Consider the following 19,237-nt stretch of genomic DNA (forward strand, 5'->3'; position numbering starts at 1 on the left):
CTTCCCATGGACATTGTTTAACAATCCCAAACCTTTTTCAATTGTTCATTTCATTAGAGGGTAAATGAGTCCTTGAGGATAACCTTCAATTCTAATCAACATTTTCTATGACTGTCAATGAATATAAATATTAATAAAAGTTATGTCTCTCTCTCTCACTGTCCACTCTGCCTGTAAAAAAAAATAATAATAAAAGTTATGTGGTTAAAAAAAACTATGGGTCGATTTCAGATTTCTTTGCACCATGATAAACTTATCCTTTAATAGTATTTTTCCATTAACTATCTGAAGTACCCTCACATGTATAAAACTGGAATCATGACAAGTGCTATAGACAAAAACAGTGTAGTGTTATCAGCCAAAATTCTAGTTGTCATTTAAAATGTTTATTTTATCATAAACTTCATTTAACTGTAATCTAGAATCTTCTAGGCAATTAACAGTATCTGGATAAAGCAGGAATAAAAAGCATAATGGGAAAAATGATAAATGTGACATTATTGCTAATCTAATTCTAGACATGTAAAATAAAAATATAAACAACTAGAGAAAACAAAAGTTTGCCACAAATGAAAGCCTTATTATTATATAGTGCTAAGATTCTGAAGGACAAGAACATGACCAATAATTAATAAAAAAGTAAGCAATCCATAATATAAAAAAGGTTAAAAGTATAAATAAAAACATTCAACATTCCAGACCTTGTTTGCTTTCATCATTATCTTTCATAATCTTCCAATACTGCCACCCAATAAAACTCTACAGTGATGGATTAAGTGCAAAGCCCAAATGATTTTGACATTTATAATTTAATAAAATTAATTCACCTATTTTTTTGGGGAGAATAATGGAGTTTTCTTCACAGAAGCAAATGTCAAGGAACTTCAAATTCTAAAAGAATATCTCCATTTTAAATGAGTACCACAATTCTTTAAAAATATAACAAAATGACATTATTTATGATGTAAAATTTAAAGCAAATAATAAGCGATCTTTAAGAAGAGTCACCTTTTGGTGTTTCTTCATTAAGTGCCAGAAATATTGGTGCATTGGGGTTCCACATGCCCGTAATAACATAGGCTCTCCCATCATAGCTCTTCCCCATGGATTCCTGTAAAAGTTCAAACAGGAGTCATTGATACTATATTCATTAAGAAAAATTGATGTTTTAAACTATCTTATTTTAAGCAATCCATTTTATTAAAATTTGGATTTACCATCAAATGGGGGTTTTACTTTCATTGTAAAGTTTTTCACCCTATGGAAGTATTTCTTGGGGTCGGTGCTATGGTATAGTAGTTTAAGCTCCTGCCTACAGCACCAGCATTCCATATGGACACTGGTTCAAGTCTTGACTCCTCCACTTCTTTTCTTTGACAGGCAGAGTGGACAGTGAGACAGAGACAGAGACAGAGAGAAAGGTCTTCCTTTTGCTGTTGGTTCACCCTCCAATGGCCACCGCGGCCAGCGCACTGCGGCCGGCGCATCGCGCTGATCCAAAGCCAGAAGCCAGGTGCTTCTCCTGGTCTCCCATGAGGGTGCAGGGCCCAAGGACTTGGGCCATCCTCCACTGCCTTCCTGGGCCACAGCAGAGAGCTGGACTGGAAGAGGGGCAACCGGGACAGACTCCGGCGCCCAGATCAGGACTAGAACCCGCCACAGGCGGAGGATTAGCCTATTGAGCCCTGGTGCCAGCCTTGACTCCACTTCTGATCCTGCTCTCTGCTAATGGCCTGGAAGAGCAGTTGAAGATGCCCCAAGTGCTTAGGCCACTTGAAACCACATGGGAGACCTGGCTCCTGGCTTCGGACTGGCCCAGACCTGGCCATGGTGGCCATTTGGGGAGTAAACTAGTGGATGGAAGATCTCTCTTTGTCTCTCCCTCTCTTTCTCTAACTCTGCCTCTCAAATAATCTTTAAAAGAATAGAAAGTATTTCTTTAAATACTAAATTCTCCTACAGCTTTCTTCAGAGTTTCTACATAGAGATAGCACCTCTTAGATAAAAGGAAGCATATTCTTCCATGCTGAATCACAAAATATAATATTGGTAAGAGGTTATATTTAACTTTATGCTGGTTGTCAAAATCTTATACACCTACACATAAGGATGTACATAGTTTCTATTAAAAATACAATATAAGATGCTCACCATTTGCCAAACGTAGGTCAAAATGGAGTAAAGACCTAAATGTGAAACCTGAAATTTTGAAACTATTAGAATAAAACATAGGCAAAACACTTCAGGACATTAGAATGGGCAAGAATTTTCTGGATCAGCCTCCAGAAGCGCAGGAAATAAAAGTGAAAACAGACAAATGGGATTTCATCAAACTAAAGAAAAGCTTCTACACAGCAAAAGAAACAATAAAGTAGGGGAAAATATGAAAAGAGCAGAATATTGAGAAACTGATATGAAGAAAGAGAACAATGGAGAAAATATTAAGAAAACTTAAAACTGCAAATCATTCAGACAAAACACAAAGGCAGATGCTGGGAAGACTGAAGGATGGAGAAGGAGAGAAAGTGAGATCAGAGACAAAAGGAGAGAGGGAGCAAGCAGAAGAGAAAATAAGAGCTCACCACACATGTAAGGCTTAATTACTGCTTCCTAAAAATTCTTTCATTTATGTTTTTATTTATTCATTCATTCATTCACTTATTTAAAAGGCCGAATGAAAGAGAGAGGGGTAAAGTGAGCGTTAGCGTCCATCTGCTGGTTCATGCCCCAAATGGCCCCGATAGCCACAAACTAGGAGCTCCATCTGGATCTCCCATGTGGATGGCAGGGACTCAAGCACGGACCTTCCAGCTTTTGCTTCCCAGGTGCATTAGCCGGGAGCTTATCAACAGGCACCCAGACATCAGATGCAGGCGTTCCTGGCTGCAGCTTAACTAACTGCTTCATCGCAACACCCACCCCTCCTTCAACTTCTAACACACACACACACACACACACAGCCACCCCTCCTTCAACTTCTTACACACACACACACAGCACCCACCCCTCCTTCAACTTCTTACACACACAAACACCCACCCCTCCTTCAACTTCTAACACACACACAGCACCCACCCGCCTTCAACTTCTTACACACACACACACACACAGCCACCCCTCCTTCAACTTCTTACACACACACACAAACACACACCCCTCCTTCAACTTCTTACACACACACACACACCACCCACCTTCAACTACTTACACACACACACACTCCTCCTTCAAACTCTTACACACACACCCCTCCAACTTCTTACACACACACACAGCACCCACCCCTCCTTCAACTTCTAACACACACAAACACCCACCCCTCCTTCAACTTCTTACACACACACACAGCCACCCCTCCTTCAACTTCTTACACACACACACACACATACCACCCACCTTCAACTACTTACACACACACACACTCCTCCTTCAAACTCTTACACACACACCCCTCCAACTTCTTACACACACACACAGCACCCACCCCTCCTTCAACTTCTTACACACACACAGCACCCACCCCTCCTTCAACTTCTTACACACACACAGCACCCACCCCTCCTTCAACTTCTAACACACACAACACCCACCCCTCCTTCAACTTCTAACACACACACAGCACCCACCCGCCTTCAACTTCTTACACACACACAGCACCCACCCCTCCTTCAACTTCTAACACACACACAGCACCCACCCGCCTTCAACTTCTTACACACACACACAGCACCCACCCCTCCTTCAACTTCTTACACACACACACAGCACCCACCCCTCCTTCAACTTCTTACACACACACAGCACCCACCCGCCTTCAACTTCTTACACACACACACACACCTACAACTTCTTACACACCCACGCCTCCTTCAACTTCTTACACAAATACACTAGATTATAAGATCAAATATATTTCTAAGTATGGGTCTAGCCATTGGTCTAGTATAAATAAACAGCTGTAAAGATGTACAAACTTTCTGAACCATCTCTAGGACTTTCATTTTAAATTTTATTTTCAGTTCCAAGAAACTTGGCTCCACAGTTCTGAGTTTTCTACTTCATACCGTGCTGTTGGGCTTTTTCTAGGTATCAATAGCTATAGATCATAAAAAATTTATTTTCTTATTCCTATACTACAAGAACCATTACCAAAAATATTCCCATTGTTGAAATAAAATGGGGAGGCCAGCACCATGGCTCACTAGGCTAATCCTCCGCCTGCAGTGCCAGCACACTGGGTTCTAGTCCTAGTCGGGGCGCCGGATTCTGTCCCGGTTGCCCCTCTTCCAGGCCAGCTCTCTGCTGTGGCCAGGGAGTGCAGTGGAGGATGGCCCAGGTCCTTGGGCCCTGCACCCACATGGGAGACCGGGAGAGGCACCTGGCTCCTGGCTTCGGATTGGCACAGTGCGCCGGCCGCAGCACACCACCCACAGTGGCCATTGGGGGGTGAACCAATGGAAAAGGAAGACCTTTCTCTGTCTCTCTCTCACTGTCCACTCTGCCTATGAAAAAAAAAATAAAAGAAATAAAATGGAGGACCAGCACTGTGGCATAGCAGGTCAAGCTGACATCTGCAGTGCTGGCATCCCATATGGGGCTGGTTTGAGTCCTGGCTGCTCCACTTCCGATCCAGCTCTCTGCTGTAGCCTGGGAAAGCAGTATAAGATAGCCCAAGTCCTTGGACATGTGGACATGCACCCATGGGAAGATCCAGAGGAAGCTCCTGGCTCCTGGCTTCAGCTTGGCACAGTTCCAGCAGTTGTAGCCAACTGGGGATTGAACCAGTGGATGGAAGACCTCTCTCTCTCTCTCTCTGCCTCCCCTTCTCTGTAACTCTTTCATATAAACAAATAAATCTTTTAAAAATAAATAAATAAATACAACCATATACTTTTTCAAAGTTTTTTAGAATACCTAAAGTATAAGTACAATTTGTTTTCAGTGTTTATACCAAATTTAGGTGTGCTGAGACACAGAGGTAGAGGAAGCAGTCGAGAAACTTGGATATAACAGTTACCATTATCTAAAGGCCTACAGGATACGGGTTTGGTTCCCCTAGCTCTGAAGATAAACAGCCCCTCAGTCTGAACCAGGCTCATAAGTTAGGAAGCCAAGGCTACCTGGATTAACCTACAGCTAGCCACAGTTCTATGGTTCATTGTAATAATTCCCATGCTAAATGATACTCCAATCAGCTGCTTTAATATGAAAAATGGACCACATAAGAAGTGAAAACGGGCTACTGCAGGTTGGGGCAGGGCAGGCAAGAGTTCTGCAACTACTTTCCCTGAAATTCATGAATATTCCTCTCCTTTACGAGAATGTACTTCCCTTTCATTGGACAACCACGTAACGTTAAGCACAGTTCAGAGACACCTTCCTCTAAACAGGAGGAAAGTTTTTATGATCACCTGAAGCCATGTTCCTTGTAACCTTGCCTAAACAGTCTCAGTTTTGCCCTCACAAGAAGATATTAATATACTGGTGCTGGACAGTGAGGGCTGCCCGGTACCTAGGTCTGTGATTTTGTTTCAAGAAGGAATTCAGGAGTGAGTCAGAGAATAATGAACAGTAAGCATCAGGCATTTGATTAAGCGAGCAAAAAATAGGGTGCTGGCAGCATTAATACTTTTTAACAACTAGAACTGTCCCTTAGACTTAAAACAAGTTTATCTGGCCAAGGCTCAATGACAACATAATAAAATACAGTGAAGACTAACAAAACTGGGTTATAAGAACAACTGTTTATAACTGCAAATACAAACTATCCATTTCTCTTTTCCAGAGGGCAAATGCTGGACTTCTAAGTGGAAGACTATTCTACAAGGCAGACCAACATGACAAAGGGGCTTCTGTTCTATAATTGTATAATCTGAACTTGGGCTTTTATGGACAAATCCTTGCACCTGATTCATCTTCATCTTCCGAACTCTGATGGACTGATTTAATGAGGACCCAGGAGCTCAAAAGTTTTAATGCTTCAGTGCTTCCGAACTACCTCCCTATGCAGCGTTCAGGGCTCCAAGAGACTATGGCTTGCCTAGGAAAACGACCTTTATTACTAGTGTGTTCTAGATGGAAGCAAGATGGATCAACCATAAACTTAGGTTTTCACATCCAATGTAACTGGTTATCCTTACCTGGTCAGGGTAGTGCTTCCTCTGTATTTCCATGGTTCACTGTACCATTAGAGAGAGTATTTTATCAACTGCTACACTGACACACTTAAAAGGTCTGTTTCCATAGCAAGAATATGAATCAACAGGTAGTAAAAGCCATATTTGGCTCAGAGCCTAACCCCAGCACTTGGCACACAACACCTGGGCACACAAACAGGTGACCAGAAGCCTGAAACGAAGCACTCCAGTACTGCCAGAAAAATCAGCATTTATGTCACCATGAAATTATTTGTTTACGTTATTATAACTAGCGACACTTAACTGACATTTGCAAAACACAGCTGAAAGGAAGAAAACATGTAGTGCTTGTAATCACTACGTATAAACATCTCAGTTCAGGACAACTATTTCCTACACCATTTTTAAATCACAAAGTAAATGCGTTAATTAGCTTCAACATTAGAAGGTATTTCTGTGTAAAAGTTAAGATGCATTGCTACATCACACCAAATACCTACTTGTGAATATGCATTAACCTTAAATACCATTCTTTAAATACCATGTTCACAGTAAGCATACTCTGCTAAAGACAGGTAATCAAGGAGAAATTCACATAGAGAAATGCTTTAAGGAAAACAAAAGCATATCACAATATTCAAATTAATGACAGTGCATTAAAATAAATAAAGAAGCCACATTCATTATGGAAATGCTTGTTATAATCATGTATAGTTATTTTGGGCTCAAAGAAAATACTTCTTCCTAAGGAGCCAAATAGATGCATAAATGATATTGTCACAACACTATGCTTTTACTTGCTTTCAACTTGTGTATGATTTTTTTGATGGAAATTTTTGTAAATCCCTTGCTCACAAGTAACTTTAACTTTGGGTTTAGAAATTTAATGATGAGGGGTGGCGCCATGCTCACTTGGCTAATCCTCCGCCTGCAGTGCCGGCATCCCATGGGGCGCCGGGCTCTAGTCCCAACTGCTCCTCTTCCAGTCCAGCTCTCTGCTGTAGCCCAGGAAGGCAGTGGAGGATGGCCCAAGTCCTTGGGCCCTGCACCCGCATGGGAGACCAGGAGGAAGCACCTGGCTCCTCACTTCGGATCGGCCATTTGGGGAATAAACCAACGGAAGGAAGACCTTTCTCTCTGTTTCTCTCTCACTGTCTATAACTCTACCTGTCAAATAAATAAATATTTTTTAAAAAAAAAAATTTCATGATGAATATCAGACAGCTAAAATTAACAATTCAGACAATGTAACAAAATTTAAAAGTAGAAAGTAATTTAAAAATATAAAATAACTATTATCTATATTTGGTTAAGTTGCTTAAAATTATCATTACCATATCCAGTAAATGCATATCACTGTTCTTCACATTTCGACCTGGGCTTAATAGCATTCCAAAACATCTGAAAATATTAGGGGAAGAAAAGGAAACAAGGTTAGCAAAAATACATGAAAACCCAGTGAGCAAAAACAGTACTTCTATAAAAACTATACAATCTGAACTCTGTGCTTATAAAGAGCTTGAGTCTTTCCCCTGGAAACACCAGAAATTAGAATTCACAGAGATCATAATGAAATCACCATTCATTAATTAATCCAAATTCCCACGTCTTAATTTTGCTTGTAAAAGATTACCAATGATCAGAAACTGCCATCAAAAGGTCCACAAACTGCTGACTGGCAGAAGACACCACGGCAAGACATGAACTAACTTCCAGGGAGATAGAGATTTTATTTGCCTCAGGATTACTCCACACATGTAGCTTAAGATCAGTTAATACAATTAAATCAAAAAGGAGATTCTTGAAAATAAGAATAAGACACTGTGTTCTCTATTTAACAGAACACAGAGAAACAGGAAACAAACCAGATTAACAGAAAAATTACTACCCTGATTCTGAACAGTCATGTTCACGAGTAGCATCAATATTATATCTTGAGTTTAAAACAAAAGTGTTAACAACTGTCTCACCACACAGGCTATCACACTGGTGAAAACATCATCCAACAGACTATTAATGTACTATTAACTACTATTGACTATGTGCTTCCTGGTACTATAGCAAACCTTGAGGAAACCCACCAACACTGCCACTTTATTTGTAAAGGATTTTCATAAGCTCTAAAATTCAGCTAAATCTAAGATTTTTACATTTGTTAGGCTGCTATTAATTCCACTTTACCTGTAAGCAAAATTAAGTCCAAAGAAATTAAACAATTTACTCAAATTCATATTGCTACTAATTGGACCTTATAACTGCCCACAGCATCCCTCCGCCAACCTCACATACCCACACTTACGTGTTTTCACTGTAGCATCCCACTATAGAGCATTTTACAGAAGGGGTAAAGAATGTAACTAAATTAATAACCATTTTTTTAAGTTTCCAAACAGAGGCAGCTGACCAGTCAACACTCAATCTGATCCTTGCTGTTTCCCAAGGTTTGCTTTCTAAGTAGCATGGTCTCTTCTTCAGTGATTGGGCTATTAACATATGAGCTTATAAAGTAGTAAATACTCCTGCTCCCTGTGAGTACTTAAGAACACTTCCTTTTTGGTATCCAAATCTGATCAAGTACACAGCAAAGATAAAGTCAGTAAGCTCTAAGGACAACTTTCCAAACATTTTTCTGTACCAATGAATAGAATATAATCTACACAAAGGAATAGCTATTTGAATGTTCAAATTTTTAATATGATTACTATATACTGCTACAATCACTCTCCTATGAACTCCTATAATAAACAGTAATTACAAAATAAATGGTAACTAATCAAGCAAATTACTGTGTTATTTCCTAAAAACTCAGGTCAATGGAGACAGACTTGTCACAATTGTCAAACCTTCCTATATAATTTTGCTTCATTTTGCATCTCTTATTATTTTAAGAGACAATTTTCTATACTGCAGGGCTTTTACATTATAAAACTACTGTATATTAATTATTAGTTAAAATTATCAAAGATTATAAGGAAAAAATACTTTCTCCCCCCCACCCCCCCCCCCAGCTCCTTAGGGAACTAGTGCTTAAAGTTGACGATACATCCTCTCTTTCTTCTGAAGTTTTTTTTTTTTTTTTCCAGAGAAACATTTTATTTATTTATTTATTTGAAAGAGGAGAGGCAGAGAGAGAGGTCTTCCATCCGATGGTTCATTCTCCAATTGGCCGTAATGGCCGGCACAGTGCCAATCCGAAGACAAGAGCTTCCTCTGGGTCTCCCACGAGGGTGCAAGGGCTCAAGGACTTGGGCTATCTTCTACTGCTTTCTCAGGCCATAGCAGAGAGCTTGATTGGAAGTGGAGCAACTGGGTCCCGAACTAGCACCCATATGGGATGCCGGCGCTTCAGGCCAGGGTGTTAACCCACTGCGCCACAGCGCAGGCCCCTCTGTTAAAGTTTTACAGCATCTTGTTTCTGGTACAATTTAATAATGTCTTACCATAACATTCCTATAATTAAACTCTACCACAAAAGGAGCTTTAGAGGTTTAGATTTTCCTAAATGGAAATATTTGTAACATTTATTATCATGATCTTTGATGTACTGTTCTTTAACAGGCTTATAAATAAAAAATCCTGCCCAACCAGCAGGGTACCCTTACAGAAAAGCACCTAGCCCACGTGCCCCTTTGCTGCCTCTTTAGAAAATGGAATCAGTATAAAACATGGATGTTAAGGGTTCCTCCAACACTAAAATGACAGAATATCAAGCTGTATTAGTCACTTCCAAAATTAAACTTCATTAAGCATACGAAGCTTCCTATGAAGACCAATGAGACCCATTAGGAATAATATACCAGTAATTAGATAGATACTATTAGTAACAAACACCTAATGTAAACACTGTCTCACTGGGGAATTCAAGGCACTCAACTTTCTCTTATTAACTGCATAAATAAGGTAAGAAAGCAAATTCCTATGCCACCTATTTTCTCAAACAGCTCATGGTCCAGTATGGGAGGAAAATGAGTAAGCAGGTAATTATAACATAATAGGGTAAGTTCCATGATACCAGTAAGCCCAGAAAGGTAATAAAGCAGAGACGTGACACAGCCAACATTATGGATGACCTGACCCAGAACTTGAATTCAAAACATAGAATGAGATGACATTACCACTTTAACAATATTACACTGACAACTACATGAAGCTTATTAAATGTCTTTAATACCAGATACTTCCTGTTACTACACTTAAATTTAAAACAACTCTCATATAAGAAGTGTAAAACTCATTTTTCGGAAAGTAAAAATAACGTGCGAAAGCCAGACAGCTATTAAGTTATAGGATTGGATTCAAACCCATGTCTATCACTACAAAACTGTTTGGGTTTTTTTTTGTATTTCTGTTTTTACAAAACAGCCTGCTGGGGCTGGCACCTGTGGCACAGTGGATAAAGACACCGCCTGCAGTGCCAGCATCCCATTTGGGCGCCAGTTCGAGTCCCGGCTGCTATTCTTCTGATCTAGCTCTCTGCTATGTCCTGGGAAAGCAGTAGAAGATGGCCCAAGTCCTTGGGCCCCTGCACCATGTGGGAGACACAGAAGAAGCTCCTGGCTCCTGGCATCAGATGGGCACAGCACCAGCCGTGTGGCCAACTGGGGAGTGAACCAGCAGATGAAAGACCTCTCTCTCTCTTTCTCTCTGCCTCTCCTCTGCGTAACTCTGACTTTCAAATAAATAAATAAATCTTTTTTTAAAAAACAGCCTGCCATCTCTCCAGATTATCAGCAGAAAAAGACCATAAATTCATCATGTGAAACTGGACAAGTTACAAAGTTCAAAGTCTTACTTTCCATATTTCTGAAATACAATTACCTGCTTACATGTATACTATGTTAGTGTAAAGTTGAACTGAAAAAGTCATGGTGAAAATGAACTGTATACTATAAAGGAGTTGCAAATTATAAAGTATTAGTAGCACTATCATTGAGAAGACAAAGTTTGGCCTTCCATAATATTTAATGAGCTTCTATGCAAAACAAAGCTTCAAGTTCCCTTTAACACAAACCTAGCATCTATAGCAAATACTAAAACTTCAGTAAGAATTTATTACTTTAGACTTAATTGTAGTAAACAGTGAGGAAAAGAGATGTTTGGCAATATGAATGTTTAATTTACTTTTGCTTTTAGTCTATCAAAGCATTATGAATTCTATATACCTCCCTAAGGATGAAGGGAGAGAGTGGGGGAGTACACTAGGGGTGCTCTGACCAACCATCAGTTAAAAAGCACAGTGTCATACTAGACTGAAGCTTTGTTATTAAAAATGAAAAAGTGAGCGCATCACCAAAGGGGGTAAAGCGAACTGCAAAACAGAATAATGTAATCAATATTTCAGAGGGATACGTACAACAGTAAGACTAAATGACTTCATAAAAACTGGAGGCCCAATCTTACCTTTGCTACAAGTCTTTCTTCCACACTGTCCTTTTACCAAAGGGATCAAATAGGGAAAGATAATACAAGCTCTGTTTACTATAGGCACTAAAGTGTGGAACTATAAAAATAACCAACCACGCAAGGTAAAACTTCAAAGTAGTCATTTAATCAACAGAAATAATTATAATTGTTCTGTGACCTTTAAAATTCTTTCTCAAAACTAAAAACAAGCCTACTCTGAACAATGCCTGCTGCCTTCTCATATAATTCATCAAACAGAGCAAGTATTTTTTTTCTATGCCTTGGCAAGCTATATTATTCCTTTCTAAGGTTGGATCAGCTTCCAATATTTTCTCCTTTGCATTTTCAATGTTGTGAAATGTCTCCAGGAGTTCCTTTAATGTGACGTTTTTGCCAGAGTCACTTCCTCTGGGACTTTAATCTTTTCTCATCACAACCACTTTCCCTATTAATGTAAGTTCATCTTCAAATTATATTACAACTGATCACAACAATCATTAATTAAATTTCAAAATTTAACATGCACTAATCTCCGCTAAAAAAAAAAAAACTAAATTATTTTGCTTTCCCAACCAATTAAGAGTAATACAGGAAATTTAGATAGTGATACATTGTGAGACCGAATCCCTCTATGACTGTTCCTAATGTACAGGCAAGATATTCTCAGGACCCAGCCTCTTGTCTATCTCCCTTAACCCAAGGTATTCTTGCTCATCTGTTGGGATTAACCACTTATCAAAAGCAACTCACTAAATTAATGGAGTGGTACAGCTGGTCCCGTAAGGTTTTATGTCATTTGCTTCTCCAATAGACAAAAACTTGATGGTCAGTATTATCCACAGGAGTTTTGTGCAGAGAGATTCCAGGTCTGAGGCAGACCATAACTACCACCTGCATGTAAACCCCTGGACCAACTAAAGTCCACCTGGCTTTTGCAGTCATTTGGGGAAATCAATTGATCAATTTCTCTCTCTCCTCCCCTCCCCTTTGCCCCCAACCCTAGGTCACTCTGCCTTTCAAAAAGTCTTTTTTAAAAATAATATTTTAGGGGCCGGTGCCGCAGCTCACTAGGTTAATCCTCCACCTGCGGCGCTGGCACACGGGGTTCTAGTCCCAGTTGGGGCGCCAGATTCTGTCCCGGTTGCCCCTCTTCCAGTCCATCTCTCTGCTGTGGCCCGGGAGTGCAGTGGAGGATGGCCCAAGTCCTTGAGTCCTGCACCCGCATGGGAGACCAGGAGGAAGCACCTGGCCCCTGGCTTTGGATCAGTGCGCCAGCCCTAGCAGCCATTTGGGGGGTGAACCAATGGAAGGAAGACCTTTCTCTCTGTCTCTCTCTCTCATTGTCCACTCTGCCTGTCAAAAAAAAAAAAGGGGGGGGACTAAAAAAAAAAAGACAAAAAATAACATTTTAGGTCTTGTTCCTTCTTCCTTTCAAAATGATCCAAAGATTTTTCAAAGCAATTTTTACAACTACACTGCCAATATAAATAAGGACAAGGTACTGGTAGTTAAGCAGTATTTACCAGTGACATGAAACAATTATATCCCATCTGTAAGTATGTAATATTCCCCTCCTTTTTTCCCCAACTCCCAAGGCTTTAGGAAGAACAGCATGATGCCCTAGATTCAATTTTATATATTACCTCTTCTTAGCAGTATTTCTTACCAAGGCAAAAAACATGCTTTGGCTGCTTCTCCTCAAATGTAAATAAAAGATTACCTACTTTTCAGGATTTCTTCCTTTAGTTCGAAAAATTAGCCTAGGTATTAAATATTTGAGAATAAACATATGATAGGAATCATTAAATAGCAATTCTCCCTGCTATAATTGGGACAATGAGAACACTATCTAAAACAACTGGTTGCTTTTTGTTTTTAAAAAAACTTTATGTGAGAGTTAGAGTTACAGACAGTGAGAGGGAGAGACAGAGAGAAAGGTTTCCTGCAGGGAGCAAGTATTCTTCTCTACTGGAGTCCTCACAAGCTGTAAAACCAGGGGCTCAGACTTCTCGTCTCAGATCTGGGAGTCTTGGTCTGGTCCAAAGCAGCTTTCTTTTGCGGGGATCAGCCTGAGGGCCCGATAGGCTGTCGGCAGAAAACTACATTCTGTTCTTCCTTCTCGGAGATTAATGTGTTGGTGAGACCAGGCACAGCTTAGAGTGAGGCCATGGGTTCCAGGCTCCAGGCCTCAGAGAGTTTTTCCTGTACCCCAGATCCCAACAAATCTCCACTTCTCCGCCCCTCTAAATGCTTTCCAGACCTCGCCAGGTCTCCTCCGTTCCTACAAACTCGATTTCCTGCCCCTTTAGCAGCTATTTCCCAGATACTTTCTTTGTTAGTTTTATGTTAAAGTCTAATTATCCCACTTGCAGAATATCAGCATCTTCAGTCATCTAGGAGTAACTGCTAAATGTAAATTGGGTAGGACGGGCACTGTGGCATAGTGGGTAAAGCCACCACCTGCAGTGCCAGCATCCCATATGGGCACTGGTTCTAGTCCCGGCTGCTCCACTTCCCATCCAGCTCTCTGCTATGGCCTGGGAAAGCAGTGGAAGAAGGCCCAAGTCCTTGTGCCCCTGCACCTACATAGGAGACCCAGAGGAAGCTCGTGACTCCTGGCTTCATTCGGATCAGCACAGCTCCGGCCATTGCAGCCAACTGGGGAGTGAACCAGTGGATCAAAAACCACCCCCCTCTCTGCCTCTCCTTCGCTCTCTGTGTAACTCTGACTTTCAAATAAATAAATAAATCTTTTAAAAATGTAAATTGGGTAAAGGCAAATGAGATAAACGTATCTAAATGCAAACTTCGCTATTCTTAGCACTTTATATTCTATGGGAAAAATATTTGGATTTGCTAACATGTTTTTATAAACTGTCCATATGAAAATAGTTCAACATCACTTGAAAGTAACAGGTCGAAATTTATCTTATTTAGAAAATGTTGTCTTATTTTTGACACAGAACTGGAATCTGATCCTCTGTTAAATAAATGAGGTTTTGCAATACATGTTAGTAAATATTTTGAAATATTCTTAAAAATCTGTTTAAAAACTGCAGCATCTTTTTTTTTTTTGACAGGCAGAGTGGATAGTGAGAGAGAGAGACAGAGAGAAAGGTCTTCCTTTTTGCCGTTGGTTCACCCTCCAATGGCCGCTGCGGCCAGCGTTTCGTGCTGATCCGAAGCCAGGAGCCAGGTGCTTCTCCTGGTCTCCCATGCGGGTGCAGGGCCCAAGCACTTGGGCCATCCTCCACTGCCTTCCCGGGCCATAGCAGAGAGCTGGCCTGGAAGAGGGGCAACCGGGATAGAACCCGGCGCCCAGACTGGGACTAGAACCCGGCGTGCCGGCGCCGCAAGGCAGAGGATTAGCCTGTTAAGCCACGGCGCCGGCGAAGCAGCATCTCCTTTTAATAGTTTTTATTCAACTGGTGACTCTCAGCTTTCTAGCCAGCTCCAGTAAGCTATTTTCTCTTCTTTCTCTTCCTCTTTAACAATCTTGTTAAAATTGTTCCAAGTTATGAGATGATTCCAGTGCTAACTCTTATACTTGAGGTTTTATTCCCATTCTTTATGACCACAGAGACCGATTTTGTGTTCTGCTGAAGAAATCTACTGCATTCTCTTAATGTCTCTGTTAAGTTCTGATTGTCTAAAAACAGCTGAGTTTTAAGAGTTATGGCTGGTTTAAATATATACTTATTCTAAAGCATTTGGTGATTGCTTTGTAACAGTGATCAAATCTGGTCTATATTATGTCATGATGTTAAGGGATTCTTTTTCTACCAGATATTTTAAGCCTTCTTGGCATCTTTGACAGGCATTCAAAAATTCAAAAGTTCCAAATTCTTTGGACTTTGATATTTTCAGTTGAGCCCCTGGAAATGTCAAAGGATATGTCTCATCTTGCAGAGATACCAACTAATAAAGCTACCTGGATTACATTAAAGGTACTGTCAAGACGTGAGGTGGTACCAAATTTTAAGTGGTGATAATGTAAAATGCTACGGATACACATGTCCAAAAGTTACAAAAGTCTAATGATCTTGTGTTTTCAGACATGATGGTTATCTTAATGAGAAAGGCCCAGAGGCCTAAAAAGGCAAATGTTTTATAAAATCTTGCAGGTACTTTCAAAATACTGCGTGGAGTAAGCAAGTGCAGCCTCTTGTTGGTTAAAGAGTTTATAGTTTTAAACATGGTTATTTAAAGTCTTTTGTCATCCACAGTTTTGTATTCTCCAAAGACTAAAAATGAGATTCACTGCTCATGAAGTTAAAACATTGTTGGCTCTATATTTAAATGTGTCCTTTTATTTATTTATTTATTTTTAGATTTCATTTATTTTATTTGAGAGAGTTACAGTGAGAGGGAGAGACAGAGAGAAAGGTCTTCCTTCCATTGGTTCACTCTCCAAATGGCCTCAACGGCCGGAGCTGCACTGATCCAAAGCCAGGAGCCAGGAGCTTCTTCCTGGTCTCCCATGCGGGTACAGGGCCCAAGGACTTGAGCCATCTTCTACTGCTTTCCCAGGCCATAGCAGAGAGCTGGATTAGAAGCAGAGTAGCCAGGACTAGAACTGGAGCCCATATGATATGCCAGCGCTGCTGCTGCACCACAGCACCAGCCCAAATGTGTCCTTTTAGGTTCCAAAGGATTTCTTTTTCCCTGACCTCTCTATTGTATTCAATTCTTTGGGACACTTCTATAAGCTGATAAAGCCAATAATGTACTATAGTTTCCAACTTAGAATAACTATGGGTAATTCAGATTATAACAGCAAGAATCGATTGACGATAATTAAAAAAAAAGCTAAGATTTTAAGAAGCTATTACTGAAACTGCTTTATTGTTCTACCTTGTATGTTATGTTATACATATGTACATATTGTATGTCTACATGGGAAAATTGAGAGCTCTGTTTTAATCGGCTTGTAGATAAAAGATTGCTCATAAATTTAAACTGCCAAATGAATCCAAGATATCTTTTTGGTTCATGTGACCTAAATAAATCTCTGTATCAGATGTTTTATTTTTAAATTTATAGAAAGCATTGAACCTTTGGGTAAATATTTCTCTAAGTTACCTAACAGTTAAAATAGCTTGCTAAGTTTTCATTTGATACTAAGTTGTTGACAGTAAGCGATCTGGGAAAACTGACTTGTTCCCCCATTTCTCTATTCTCTTCAAGACGGAAAACAGTCTGTACTGAAGAACTCTCTGATCATATAAAAGGGATGGCTAACATTTTCTCTAATAATAGCATAGCCAAAATGAGAACTTAAATTATGATTTCACAGCTATATGTCCTTTGCCATAGGCACAGTAAACGGGCAAAACCTCCCTTTTCTTTTTCTTTTTTTGACAGATAGTGAGAGAGAGAGAGAGAGAGAGAGAGAGAGAGAGAGAAAAGGTCTTCCTTTTTGCCGTTGGTTCACCCTCCAATGGCTACTGTGGCCAGCGTACCGCGTTGATCCGAAGGCAGGAGCCAGGTGCTTATCCTGGCCTCCCACGTGGGTGCAGGGCCCAAGGACTTGGGCCATCCTCCACTGCACTCCCGGGCCAAAGCAGAGAGCTGGCCTGGAAGAGGGGCAACTGGGACAGAATCCGGCACCCCGACCAGGTCTAGAACCCGGTGTGCCAGCGCTGCAAGGTGGAGGATTAGCCTAGTGAGCCGTGGTGCCGGCCAAAACCTCCCTTTTCAAACCAAATAAAGGGAGATAAAGTTTTATTAATAACTTCATATTTTATAGATAAGGTGGTCATCACGTTTGATGTTAAAGTGAGGACACAGCTTTCCTCAGGGGCATGTCTACCTCCCAGAAAGTCCACTACCAGAACATGCCTGTGACTATAGATCTCTAGCTCAGGCCACCAAGGATCAGGAATGGGACTGAGCATCCCCTTGACTTGCATCCTCTTAAAGGCGCCTCCGTGGTCTCCTTTACCAGAAACCAGGAGGAAGAGGAGCAGGCCAGGCAGCGGCAACAATGGAAAGACAGGTAGGTGGCAGGCCAACACTGGCTGCTTTACACAGTGATCTGCCATCAAGGAGACCCAACAGGCCCGACCACTGCAAATGGCATTGGTTTTCAATGTGGAAAGCCAGGGCTTCAGACGTACACAGAAGTCAGCTTATGAAGAGCTCTGGCAGCCAAGAGCTGGGTCACTGGAAATGGAAGTGCCCTGGGGGTTGAAGGACTCCAGGGTCACAGCCACAAACCCTATTAGCTCTAAGCTGAGAAAAAAAGCCATTCACTCAGTCCAGCTACCAAAGTAACCACCACTGTTGAGGGGATGGCCAAGTGGGATCAGTAACATTGCAGGCAGAACTGTAAATTTCCTACTAGAGATGCCACCTGCCTTCCATTCAGGCCAGCTCTCCTCCCAGTCCAGCAAGGTAATGGAAGTCAACAGGGTGCCTTCGTTAAGGAGGTTCACACCTCTCTTATGATGTCTCTTCCAGTACCGCACATGAAGAGACAGCTCTGGACCTCATATATACCTGGCCAGGCCTCAGCTCACCTGATTGTTACCAGGTCCCTCCTGTCGATTTCTATTTGTCTCTCAATAGAAAAACTTCCCCATGGTTTAGACAGCTCCTTTCTCAGGTCCTCTAATAATGACTCTGTCCTTTGTTTTAGACCTTGGGAGTTTTATCTGCTTATCAGATTTGTTTTCTCCAGACTTGAAACAGTGAAATTCTAGGTGGCCACGTACATGAAGAAACCTGGGACGGGAGCGGTTGCTGCAAGTCGGCCTACGCCCCCTCTGCTGCTGGAACCCTGCCTTGACTGCCTCTCTGCCCTCCTCAGCCAGAATAAGCCAGGGCAGTCATCATCCCACACCTCTCACGGGAGTTAGGGTCCATCTTCTGGGGGAGGGGATGTCATCATCCCACACCTCTCACGGGAGTTAGGGTCCATCTTCTGGGGGAGGGGATGTCATCATCCCACACCTCTCACGGGAGTTAGGGTCCATCTTCTGGGGGAGGGGATGTCATCATCCCACACCTCTCATGGGAGTTAGGGTCCATCTTCTGGGGGAGGGGATGTGATCATCCCACACCTCTCACGGGAGTTAGGGTCCATTCTTCTGGGGGAGGGGATGTCATCATCCCACACCTCTCACGGGAGTTAGGGTCCATCTTCTGGGGGAGGGGATGTCATCATCCCACACCTGTCACGGGAGTTAGGGTCCATCTTCTGGGGGAGGGGATGTCATCATCCCACACCTCTCACGGGAGTTAGGGTCCATTCTTCTGGGGGAGGGGATGTCATCATCCCACACCTCTCACGGGAGTTAGGGTCCATTCTTCTGGGGGAGGGGTTGTGGGGAGTCAGACGGGTTAGTGGGCAGTCAGGGTGGTCCCGGTGGAAGCTGAGTGTGCAAAATGCTTGCTTTCACCAGAGGTTGTCTTTAGCAAGGTCAAAAGTGCCTGCCTGCCCACTCCTTGAAAGCTTGCAATCTTCTAAGAGCAGCAAGGCAGTGGCCACTCCTTCAGAGCCACTACTTTACTGTAAAGCAAACTAGGCATCCCACCCTTCTGAGGCTCTTATTGTTTGGTCATGAACAAGCCAGACACAGATAACAGATTGCAAATTAAGTCTTCCCATGGGTTTTGTGCATGCCTTGTAACTCAATGTCAAGTGTTTTTTCTTCCCCAAAATTGTGCTTAAAAACCCCAGTATCACCAGCCCC

The 19,237-nt window shown here is 41.6% G+C and overlaps 1 protein-coding gene across 5 annotated transcripts in view; it reads right to left on the bottom strand.

The window, feature by feature from the left end:
- RABGAP1L (RAB GTPase activating protein 1 like) overlaps nucleotides 1-19,237 on the bottom strand; it is an 803,019-nt gene that overhangs the window by 656,093 nt on the left and 127,689 nt on the right. For all 5 annotated transcript variants that reach the window (XM_062192989.1, XM_062192987.1, XM_062192988.1 and 2 more), the window contains exons 8-9: nucleotides 7,472-7,538; nucleotides 1,009-1,111 (exon numbers count right to left, since the gene is read on the bottom strand). In XM_062192989.1, the coding sequence (XP_062048973.1) occupies nucleotides 1,009-1,111; nucleotides 7,472-7,538 (170 nt within the window). The remainder of the gene's footprint in view (nucleotides 1-1,008; nucleotides 1,112-7,471; nucleotides 7,539-19,237) is intronic.

The sequence above is a fragment of the Lepus europaeus genome, chromosome 5 (genome assembly GCF_033115175.1).
Source record: "Lepus europaeus isolate LE1 chromosome 5, mLepTim1.pri, whole genome shotgun sequence".
In the NCBI taxonomy this organism is placed as follows: domain Eukaryota; kingdom Metazoa; phylum Chordata; class Mammalia; order Lagomorpha; family Leporidae; genus Lepus; species Lepus europaeus.